The sequence below is a fragment of the Crassostrea angulata genome, unplaced genomic scaffold, assembly GCF_025612915.1.
Source record: "Crassostrea angulata isolate pt1a10 unplaced genomic scaffold, ASM2561291v2 HiC_scaffold_88, whole genome shotgun sequence".
Classification (NCBI taxonomy): Eukaryota; Metazoa; Mollusca; class Bivalvia; order Ostreida; family Ostreidae; genus Magallana; species Magallana angulata.
The window spans coordinates 1-12,500 of NW_026441643.1; the positions used below are offsets into that span (position 1 = coordinate 1).

At 38.3% G+C, this 12,500-nt stretch overlaps 1 protein-coding gene across 1 annotated transcript in view; it reads right to left on the reverse strand.

Annotated features, from left to right (window-relative positions):
- Window positions 1–326: 326 nt before the first annotated feature.
- The window catches only part of LOC128169035 (uncharacterized), a 38,668-nt gene continuing 26,494 nt past the window's right edge, over window positions 327–12,500 (reverse strand). Inside the window, exon 5 of the mRNA XM_052835203.1 lies at window positions 327–2,136. Within this exon, the coding sequence (XP_052691163.1) occupies window positions 1,978–2,136 (159 nt within the window). The 3' untranslated portion in view covers window positions 327–1,977. The remainder of the gene's footprint in view (window positions 2,137–12,500) is intronic.

Here is a 12,500-nt window from a genome sequence, read left to right on the forward strand (position 1 = left end):
CCGTCAGAAAAAGCATATCATTATAAAAATATCGATGTCAGATTTTTAAAACATTTTACTAATATAGTTTGCTTGTCTGATAAAAAGAATGGATTTCTTTTCATGTAATATCAATTATAGAAATTATAATATTTATTTATTTCGCTTATTTACTACCTGTAATATGTGTTTTAATTGATCTAGAATAATGAAAAAGAAGTAGACATAAGAAATATTAGTAAAAAAAAAAAATCAAAAAATAAAAATAATGAACACGAAAATACATAATCACGCGAAATCACAATAGTTGTTGTAAGGTGTGCGTTTAACCACCGTCTTTTATTTAAAAAAAAATCAATTGCAAGATGCTGTTTTATCAACATCGCTCGTATTTTTTCTCGATTTGAGGGAAATCGCAGAACAATGTTTCGGTTGCTTTAACCGACGATTTCCCTGGTATCACTTAGCCTTTTAGGTTCTTGTTATTTCACGTAAATTTCTAGCAAATAGCATGTATCGGAAACTTTGCAAGAAGAATAAAGACATACACTGAGAATCTAATTATCATTATAAACATTGGGGGTGTACGATTTATTTTCGATATAAACTGAAAACATTGTGAAAAAGTGTCTAGTTTTTTTGTACTATGTTTATAAAGGGATGGCACTAAATATAATTTGTAAAATACCGGCAACATTTCAATTACAGTGTCCAGAAGCAAGAATGCTTTTTAAAATGACTTTACATCTCTTTGAAATCAATCATAAAGTTCTTCTTAAACACCATAAAATATAATAATGTAATAATACATGTTTTAAAAATGACCTTTGCGTTTTTATTTTATGTTACCTTTCTATGTCGTGGTGAGACAATATCTTATAACATGCGATTTTAAATATTTTTTGTAATAAAAGAGTGCAGTATGTTTTAAGCGATCTTACAGATTTTGGCACAAGTTTCAAGTTTCCATTTCTTATGACTTCAAAAGATAAGCGATACAAGAAGGTTAAATAACACACATGGAAAAAGTCACTAAAATTAACAGTAAAGTATTTGATTATGAAAGATATAATGATAAATAAACTGTACATACGTCAAATAAGCGAAAAATTTGCAGTCTGAAGATAAAAATGAAAATCTAAAAAGTTTAATTTAATAAGTAACAACAAAAAACCCTGTTGGATTCGAACTCGGGATGTACGGATCACACGCCCGAAACTTTATCAACTCGGCTATGGAGTGAGTTACGTGTTGCCGTCGATAAAATTCTTTTAATAAAACGAAATGTCGTTTCGATCAGAGTTCAGCCATTTTGTGATGATGTGTTATTCAACTTTGAAATACAAATTTAAAAAAAGGACAAGAAATATGTTTTTGAGTTTTCAAGAATAGGTCATTTTGACAAAAAACTTTCGAAGACAAACACCATCCGGCAAACCTTAAAACAAAATAAAATCTCCTTTCAGTTTTCATTAAAAAAACCTGATTGGAATAAAAATTATACTCTACACAAAATGGTTTTCACCAGAGGGGGAAATGTCTAAATAATGCAACAATCATAAAGCATAAGACTGAAGTTCACGATAAAATAATGATAGATATAGTGCATTTTCTTAATTAAGGACGACCGACCACTTCAAGCATTTCTACAATTGCATCAGATAAAAGATTTCAATATTAAAGCACAAATAAGCTACTACATGCAGCAAAAACAGTGTGCACTGATGACTTTGAAAATCTATATACACGTTGTTTCCTTATTTTTTTAATATTTAATGCTGTTTTAGTGTTTGACGTAATGATAAGAATTCATTGTGTTCATAACAACCACTCCTTTTAGGTGCGCAATATATAGCCATAAAGCAAATCAGGTTTGTCGTCCTTAAATAAAATTAAAAGAACAAAAAAAAAAATAGAATAAAAAAAAGTAATAAAAAGACACACTTCGTTTGTTGGAATATTATAACATTATTCATTCATTGACATTTGTTTCTCGTTTTACAATTCCTCACTACCAGACGCTTTGTGCAATGCAGATGGCATTGGAAACTCCACGGTAGCATAATCCGTTTTCTCGTCTTCTCCATGAATTATTGGATTATCCTGTCCTTGTTTACCATCAAAGTTAACTTCAACATACAGAAGTCCGTCTTTATTCTACAAATATATTGATTCGGTGTAAAGAACTGATATTTTTGTCGTATTATATACCCAATGTCAAAGACGTATACTTCATTTCGTCAAATAAATCCCCCATTTTGAAATGTGTAAAGCTGCTTGTTCGATTTTACATCAAATTACATGTACGTGGTAAAAAGATAGTCTTGTTTAGAATTATGTTTATTGAAAGGCTTAAATTTCATTAGGAAAATGATATACAGAGTTTATTTATAAAGCAACCTCAGTTTAAAAAGTACCACTTTTCGGCCCCTATTTAGATTCACCCCGAAGTCGAGGCGGGTATAAATTATGACTTTCGCTTAAAAAGACTAAATAAGTTTAAATCTGTGTACATTTTTTCAAAAAAAAAAATCAAAGATCGATGAAAAAAATAAGGGCTAAACAAATCCACACAATTAAAGGAAGAATCCAAACATTTCCTTTTTAACTTGGTTAAGCCGCATGAACTTAGATTTTTGTATTTCAATGCATAGACGATTTTAGTTAACTCCGGGTATGTGTTTTTTAAACAAGAGGCCCATGGGCCACATCGCTCACATGAGAAACAATATGGACAATGAACAAAAATACATAATACATACTTTGTATCTACACTACCTGAGGATGCTTTCACACAAGTTTCAGCTTTCCTGGCTGATTAGTTTCTGAGAAGAAGATTTTTAAAGATTTACTCTTTATATTCCTATGTAAAACTTCGATCCCCCATTGTGGTCCCACCCTACCCCCGGGGGCAATGATTTTCACAAGTTTGAATCTACACCTTTGAGGAGGATTCAACACAAGTATCAGCTTTCCTGGCTGATTAGTTTCTGAGAAGAAGATTTTTAAAGATTTACTCTATATATTCATATGTTAAACTTCGACACCCCATTGTGGCCCTACCCTACCCCCAGGGTCATGATTTTCACAAGTTTGAATCTACACTACCTGAGGATGCTATCACACAAGTTTCAGCTTTCCTGGCTGATTAGTTTCTGAGAAGAAGATTTTTAAAGATTTACTTTATATATTCCTATGTAAACTTTATATATTCCTATGTAAAACTTCGATCCCCAATTGTGGCCCCACCCTACCCCCGGGGGTCATGATTTTCACAAGTTTGAATCTACACTATTGAGGAGGATTCCACACAAGTGTCAGCTTTTCTGGCTGATTAGTTTCTGAGAAGAAGATTTTTAAAGATTTACTATATATATTCCTATGTTAAACGTCGACACCCCATTGTGGCCCTACCCTACCCAAGGGGGCCATGATTTTCACAACTTTGAATCTACAATACCTGAGGATGCTTCCACACAAGTGTCAGTTTCCTGGCTGATTACTATCTGAGAAGGAGATTTTCAAAGATTTACTCTATGTATTCCTAGGTTAAACTTCGATCCCCCATTGTGGCCCAACCTACCTAAGGGGGTCTTGATTTTCACAACTTCGTATCTATACTACCTGATCATCCTTCAACACAAGTGTCAGCTTTCCTGGCTGATGAGTTTCTGAGAAGAAGATTTTTAAAGATTTATTCTATGTATTCCTATGTTAAACTTCGACACCCCATTGTGGCCCCATCCTACCCTCTGGGGTCATGATTTTCACAAGTTTGAATCTATACTACCTGAGGATGATTTCACACAAGTTTCAGCTTTCCTGGCTGATTAGTTTATGAGAAGAAGTTTTTTAAAGATTTAATCAATGTATTCCTATGTAAAACTTCGACCCCCATTGTGGCCCCATTCTATCCCCCGTGGGTCATGATTTTCACAACTTTGAATCTACACTACCTGAGGATGCTTCCACACAAGTGTCAGCTTCCTGGCTGATTACTATCTGAGAAGGAGATTTTCAAAGATTTACTCTATATATTCCTAGGTTAAACTTCGATCCCCCATTGTGGCCCAACCTACCTAAGGGGACCTTGATTTTCACAACTTCGTATCTATACTACCTGAGCATCTTCAACACAAGTGTCAGCTTTCCTGGCTGATGAGTTTCTGAGAAGAAGATTTTTAAAGATTTATTCTATGTATTCCTATGTTAAACTACGACACCCCATTGTGGCCCCATCCTACCCTCAGGGGTCATGATTTTCACAAATATGAATCTATACTACCTGAGGATGCTTTCACACAAGTTTCAGCTTTCCTGGCTGATTAGTTTATGAGAAGAAGATTTTTAAAGATTTAATCAATGTATTCCTAAGTAAAACTTCGACCCCCATCGTGGCCCCGCCCTACCCCCGGGGGTCATGATTTTCACAACCTCGTATCTACACTACCTGAGGATGCTTCCACACAAGTGTCAGCTTTCCTGGCTGATTAGTTTCTGAGAAGAAGATTTTTAAAGATTTACTATATATATTCCTATGTTAAACGTCGACACCCCATTGTGGCCCTACCCTACCCACGGGGGCCATGATTTTCACAACTTTGAATCTACACTACCTGAGGATGCTTCCACACAAGTGTCAGTTTCCTGGCTGATTACTATCTGAGAAGGAGATTTTCAAAGATTTACTCTATATATTCCTAGGTTAAACTTCGATCCCCCATTGTGGCCAAACCTACCCAAGGGGGTCTTGATTTTCACAACTTCGTATCTATACTACCTGATCATCCTTCAACACAAGTGTCAGCTTTGCTGGCTGATGAGTTTCTGAGAAGAAGATTTTTAAAGATTTATTCTATGTATTCCTATGTTAAACTTCGACACCCCATTGTGGCCCCATCCTACCCTCAGGGGTCATGATTTTCACAAATATGAATCTATACTACCTAAGGATGCTTTCACACAAGTTTCAGCTTTCCTGGCTGATAAGTTTATGAGAAGAAGATTTTTAAAGATTTAATCAATGTATTCCTATGTAAAACTTCGAACCCCATTGTGGCCCCACCCTACCCCCGCGGGTCATGATCTTCACAACCTCGTATCTACACTACCTGAGGATGCTTCCACACAAGTGTCAGCTGTCCTGGCTGATTAGTTTCTGAGGAGAAGACTTTTAAAGATTTACTCTATATATTCCTACTATGTAAAACTTCGACCCCCCATTGTGGCCCCAACCTACTCCCGGGGGTTATGATTTTCACAATTTTGAAGCTACACTAACTGAGGATGCTTCCACACAAGTTTCAGCTTTCCTGGTCATATGGTTCATGAGAAGACGATTTTTAAATATTTACTCTGTATATTCCTATGTATAATTTCGACCCCCATTGTGGCCCCATTCTACCCCCCGTGGGTCATGATTTTTACAACTTTGTCTCTACACTACCTGATGATGCTTTCACACAAGTTTCAGCTTTCCTGGCTGATTAGTTTCTGAGAAGAAGATTTTACAAGATTTACTCTATATATTCCTATGTTAAACTTCGACACCCCAATGTGGCCCTACCCTACCCACGGGGGCCATGATTTTCACAACTTTGAATCTACACTACCTGAGGATGCTTCCACACAAGTTTCAGCTTTCTTAGCTGATTAATATCTGAGAAGGAGATTTTTAAAGATTTACTCTATATATTCCTATGTTAAACTTCGATCCCCCATTGTGGCCCAACCTACCCAAGGGGGTCTTGATTTTCACAACTTCGTATCTATACTACATGAGCATCCTTCAACACAAGCGTCAGCTTTCCTGGCTGATGAGTTTCTGAGAAGAAGATTTTTAAAGATTTATTCTATATATTCCTATGTTAAACTTCGACACCCCCCATTGTGGCCCCATCCTACCCTCGGGGGTCATGATTTTCACAAATAGGAATCTATACTACCTGAGGATGCTTTCACACAAGTTTCAGCTTTCCTGGCTGATTAGTTTCTGAGGAGAAGATTTTTAAAGATTTAATCTATGTATTCCTAAGTAAAACTTCGACTCCCATTGTGACCCCACCCTACCCCTGGGGATCATGATTTTCACAACCTCGTATCTACACTACCTGAGGATGCTTCTACACAAGTGTAAGCTTTCCTGGCTGATTAGTTTCTGAGAAGAAGACTTTTAAAGATTTACTCTATATAATCCAACTATGTAAAACTTCGATCCCCCATTGTGGCCCAATCTATCCAAGGGGGTCTTGATTTTCACAACTTCGTATCTATACTACCTGAGCATCCTTCAACACAAGTGTCAGATTTCCTGGCTGATGAGTTTCTGAGAAGAAGATTTTTAAAGATTTATTCTATATATTCCTATGTTAAACTTCGACCCCCCCCCATTGTGGCCCCATCCTACCCTCGGGGGTTATGATTTTCACAAATATGAATCTATACTACCTGAGGATGCTTTCACACAAGTTTCAGCTTTCCTGGCTGATTAGTTTCTGAGGAGAAGATTTTTAAAGATTGACTTTATATATTCCTTTGTAAAACTTCGATCCCTAATTGTGGCCCCACCCTAACCCCGGGATTCATGATTTTCACAAGTTTGAATCTACACTATTGAGGAGGATTCCACACAAGTGTCAGCTTTTCTGGGTGATTAGTTTCTGAGAAGAAGATTTTTAAAGATTTACTATATATATTCCTATGTTTAACGTCGACACCCCATTGTGGCCCTACCCTACCCACGGGGGCCATGATTTTCACAACTTTGAATCTACACTACCTGAGGATGCTTCCACACAAGTGTCAGTTTCCTGGCTGATTACTATCTGAAAAGGAGATTTTCAAAGATTTACTCTATATATTCCTAGGTTAAACTTCGATCCCCCATTGTGGCCCAACCTACCTAAGGGGACCTTGATTTTCACAACTTCGTATCTATACTACCTGAGCATCTTCAACACAAGTGTCAGCTTTCCTGGCTGATGAGTTTCTGAGAAGAAGATTTTTAAAGATTTATTCTATGTATTCCTATGTTAAACTACGACACCCCATTGTGGCCCCATCCTACCCTCAGGGGTCATGATTTTCACAAATATGAATCTATACTACCTGAGGATGCTTTCACACAAGTTTCAGCTTTCCTGGCTGATTAGTTTATGAGAAGAAGATTTTTAAAGATTTAATCAATGTATTCCTAAGTAAAACTTCGACCCCCATCGTGGCCCCGCCCTACCCCCGGGGGTCATGATTTTCACAACCTCGTATCTACACTACCTGAGGATGCTTCCACACAAGTGTCAGCTTTCCTGGCTGATTAGTTTCTGAGAAGAAGATTTTTAAAGATTTACTATATATATTCCTATGTTAAACGTCGACACCCCATTGTGGCCCTACCCTACCCACGGGGGCCATGATTTTCACAACTTTGAATCTACACTACCTGAGGATGCTTCCACACAAGTGTCAGTTTCCTGGCTGATTACTATCTGAGAAGGAGATTTTCAAAGATTTACTCTATATATTCCTAGGTTAAACTTCGATCCCCCATTGTGGCCAAACCTACCCAAGGGGGTCTTGATTTTCACAACTTCGTATCTATACTACCTGATCATCCTTCAACACAAGTGTCAGCTTTGCTGGCTGATGAGTTTCTGAGAAGAAGATTTTTAAAGATTTATTCTATGTATTCCTATGTTAAACTTCGACACCCCATTGTGGCCCCATCCTACCCTCGGGGGTCATGATTTTCACAAATATGAATCTATACTACCTGAGGATGCTTTCACACAAGTTTCAGCTTTCCTGGCTGATAAGTTTATGAGAAGAAGATTTTTAAAGATTTAATCAATGTATTCCTATGTAAAACTTCGAACCCCATTGTGGCCCCACCCTACCCCCGCGGGTCATGATCTTCACAACCTCGTATCTACACTACCTGAGGATGCTTCCACACAAGTGTCAGCTGTCCTGGCTGATTAGTTTCTGAGGAGAAGACTTTTAAAGATTTACTCTATATATTCCTACTATGTAAAACTTCGACCCCCCATTGTGGCCCCAACCTACTCCCGGGGGTTATGATTTTCACAATTTTGAAGCTACACTAACTGAGGATGCTTCCACACAAGTTTCAGCTTTCCTGGTCATATGGTTCATGAGAAGACGATTTTTAAATATTTACTCTGTATATTCCTATGTATAATTTCGACCCCCATTGTGGCCCCATTCTACCCCCCGTGGGTCATGATTTTTACAACTTTGTCTCTACACTACCTGATGATGCTTTCACACAAGTTTCAGCTTTCCTGGCTGATTAGTTTCTGAGAAGAAGATTTTACAAGATTTACTCTATATATTCCTATGTTAAACTTCGACACCCCAATGTGGCCCTACCCTACCCACGGGGGCCATGATTTTCACAACTTTGAATCTACACTACCTGAGGATGCTTCCACACAAGTTTCAGCTTTCTTAGCTGATTAATATCTGAGAAGGAGATTTTTAAAGATTTACTCTATATATTCCTATGTTAAACTTCGATCCCCCATTGTGGCCCAACCTACCCAAGGGGGTCTTGATTTTCACAACTTCGTATCTATACTACATGAGCATCCTTCAACACAAGCGTCAGCTTTCCTGGCTGATGAGTTTCTGAGAAGAAGATTTTTAAAGATTTATTCTATATATTCCTATGTTAAACTTCGACACCCCCCATTGTGGCCCCATCCTACCCTCGGGGGTCATGATTTTCACAAATAGGAATCTATACTACCTGAGGATGCTTTCACACAAGTTTCAGCTTTCCTGGCTGATTAGTTTCTGAGGAGAAGATTTTTAAAGATTTAATCTATGTATTCCTAAGTAAAACTTCGACTCCCATTGTGACCCCACCCTACCCCTGGGGATCATGATTTTCACAACCTCGTATCTACACTACCTGAGGATGCTTCTACACAAGTGTAAGCTTTCCTGGCTGATTAGTTTCTGAGAAGAAGACTTTTAAAGATTTACTCTATATAATCCAACTATGTAAAACTTCGATCCCCCATTGTGGCCCAATCTATCCAAGGGGGTCTTGATTTTCACAACTTCGTATCTATACTACCTGAGCATCCTTCAACACAAGTGTCAGATTTCCTGGCTGATGAGTTTCTGAGAAGAAGATTTTTAAAGATTTATTCTATATATTCCTATGTTAAACTTCGACCCCCCCCCATTGTGGCCCCATCCTACCCTCGGGGGTTATGATTTTCACAAATATGAATCTATACTACCTGAGGATGCTTTCACACAAGTTTCAGCTTTCCTGGCTGATTAGTTTCTGAGGAGAAGATTTTTAAAGATTGACTTTATATATTCCTTTGTAAAACTTCGATCCCTAATTGTGGCCCCACCCTAACCCCGGGATTCATGATTTTCACAAGTTTGAATCTACACTATTGAGGAGGATTCCACACAAGTGTCAGCTTTTCTGGGTGATTAGTTTCTGAGAAGAAGATTTTTAAAGATTTACTATATATATTCCTATGTTTAACGTCGACACCCCATTGTGGCCCTACCCTACCCACGGGGGCCATGATTTTCACAACTTTGAATCTACACTACCTGAGGATGCTTCCACACAAGTGTCAGTTTCCTGGCTGATTACTATCTGAAAAGGAGATTTTCAAAGATTTACTCTATATATTCCTAGGTTAAACTTCGATCCCCCATTGTGGCCAAACCTACCTAAGGGGGTCTTGATTTTCACAACTTCGTATCTATACTACCTGATCATCCTTCAACACAAGTGTCAGCTTTCCTGGCTGATGAGTTTCTGAGAAGAAGATTTTTAAAGATTTATTCTATGTATTCCTATGTTAAACTTCGACACCCCATTGTGGCCCCATCCTACACTCAGGGGTCATGATTTTCACAAATATGAATCTATACTACCTGAGGATGCTTTCACACAAGTTTCAGCTTTCCTGGCTGATTAGTTTATGAGAAGAAGTTTTTTAAAGATTTAATCAATGTATTCCTATGTAAAACTTCGACCCCCATTGTGGCCCCATTCTACCCCCGGGGGTCATGATTTTGACAACTTTGAATCTACACTACCTGAGGATGCTTCCACACAAGTGTCAGCTTCCTGGCTGATTACTATCTGAGAAGGAGATTTTCAAAGATTTACTCTATATATTCCTATGTTAAACGTCGACACCCCATTGTGGCCCTACCCTACCCACGGGGGCCATGATTTTCACAACTTTGAATCTACACTACCTGAGGATGCTTCCACACAAGTGTCAGTTTCCTGGCTGATTACTATCTGAGAAGGAGATTTTCAAAGATTTACTCTATATATTCCTAGGTTAAACTTCGATCCCCCATTGTGGCCCAACCTACCTAAGGGGGTCTTGATTTTCACAACTTCGTATCTATACTACCTGAGCATCCTTCAACACAAGTGTCAGCTTTCCTGGCTGATAAGTTTCTGAGAAGAAGATTTTTAAAGATTTATTCTATGTATTCCTATGATAAACTTCGACAACCCATTGTGGCCCCATCCTACCCTCGGGGGTCATGATTTTCACAAATATGAATCTATACTACCTGAGGATGCTTTCACACAAATTTCAGCTTTCCTGGCTGATAAGTTTATGAGAGGAAGATTTATAAAGATTTAATCAATGTATTCCTATGTAAAACTTCGAACCCCATTGTGGCCCCACCCTACCCCCGCGGGTCATGATTTTCACAACCTCGTATCTACACTACCTGAGGATGCTTCCACACAAGTGTCAGCTGTCCTGGCTGATTAGTTTCTGAGGAAAAGACTTTTAAAGATTTACTCTATATATTCCTACTATGAAAAACTTCGACCCCCCATTGTGGCCCCAACCTACTCCCGGGGGTCATGATTTTCACAATTTTGAAGCTACACTAACTGAGGATGCTTCCACACAAGTTTCAGCTTTCCTGGTCATATGGTTCATGAGAAGACGATTTTTAAATATTAACTCTGTATATTCCTATGTATAATTTCGACCCCCCCATGGTGGCCCAACCTACCCAAGGGGGTCATGATTTTTACAACTTTGTCTCTACACTACCTGATGATGCTTTCACACAAGTTTCAGCTTTCCTGGCTGATTAGTTTCTGAGAAGAAGATTTTACAAGATTTACTCTATATATTCCTATGTTAAACTTCGACACCCCAATGTGGCCCTACCCTACCCGATGGGGCCATGATTTTCTCAACTTTGAATCTACACTACCTGAGGATGCTTCCACACAAGTTTCAGCTTTCTTAGCTGATTACTATCTGAGAAGGAGATTTTTAAAGATTAACTCTATATATTCCTATGTTAAACTTCGATCCCCCATTGTGGCCCAACCTACCCAAGGGGGTCTTGATTTTCACAACTTCGTATCTATACTACCTGAGCATCCTTCAACACAAGTGTCAGCTTTCCTGGCTGATGAGTTTCTGAGAAGAAGATTTTTAAAGATTTATTCTATATATTCCTATGTTAAACTTCGACCCCCCCCCATTGTGGCCCCATCCTACCCTCGGGGGTCATGATTTTCACAAATATGAATCTATACTACCTGAGGATGCTTTCACACAAATTTCAGCTTTCCTGGCTGATTAGTTTCTGAGGAGAAGATTTTTAAAGATTTAATCTATGTATTCCTAAGTAAAACTTCGACTCCCATAGTGACCCCACCCTACCCCTGGGGATCATGATTTTCACAACCTCGTATCTACACTACCCGAGGATGCTTCTACACAAGTGTCAGCTTTCTTGTCTGATTAGTTTCTGAGAAAAAGACTTTTAAAGATTTACTCTATATATTCCAACTATGTAAAACTTCGATCCCCCATTGTGGCCCAACCTACCCAAGGGGGTCTTGATTTTCACAACTTCGTATCTATACTACCTGAGCATCCTTCAACACAAGTGTCAGCTTTCCTGGCTGATGAGTTTCTGAGAAGAAGATTTTTAAAGATTTATTCTATATATTCCTATGTTAAACTTCGACCCCCCCCCCCATTGTGGCCCCATCCTACCCTCGGGGGTCATGATTTTCACAAATATGAATCTATACTACCTGAGGATGCTTTCACACAAGTTTCAGCTTTCCTGGCTGATTAGTTTCTGAGGAGAAGATTTTTAAAGATTTAATCTATGTATTCCTAAGTAAAACTTCGACTCCCATTGTGACCCCACCCTACCACTGGGGATCATGATTTTCACAACCTCGTATCTACACTACCCGAGGATGCTTCTACACAAGTGTCAGCTTTCCTGTCTGATTAGTTTCTGAGAAGAAGGCTTTTAAAGATTTACTCTATATATTCCAACTATGTAAAACTTCGATCCCCAATTGTGGCCCAACCTTCCCAAGGGGGTCTTGATTTTCACAACTTCGTATCTATACTACATGAGCATCCTTCAACACAAGTGTCAGCTTTCCTGGCTGATGAGTTTCTGAGAAGAAGATTTTTAAAGATTTATTCTATATATTCCTATGTTAA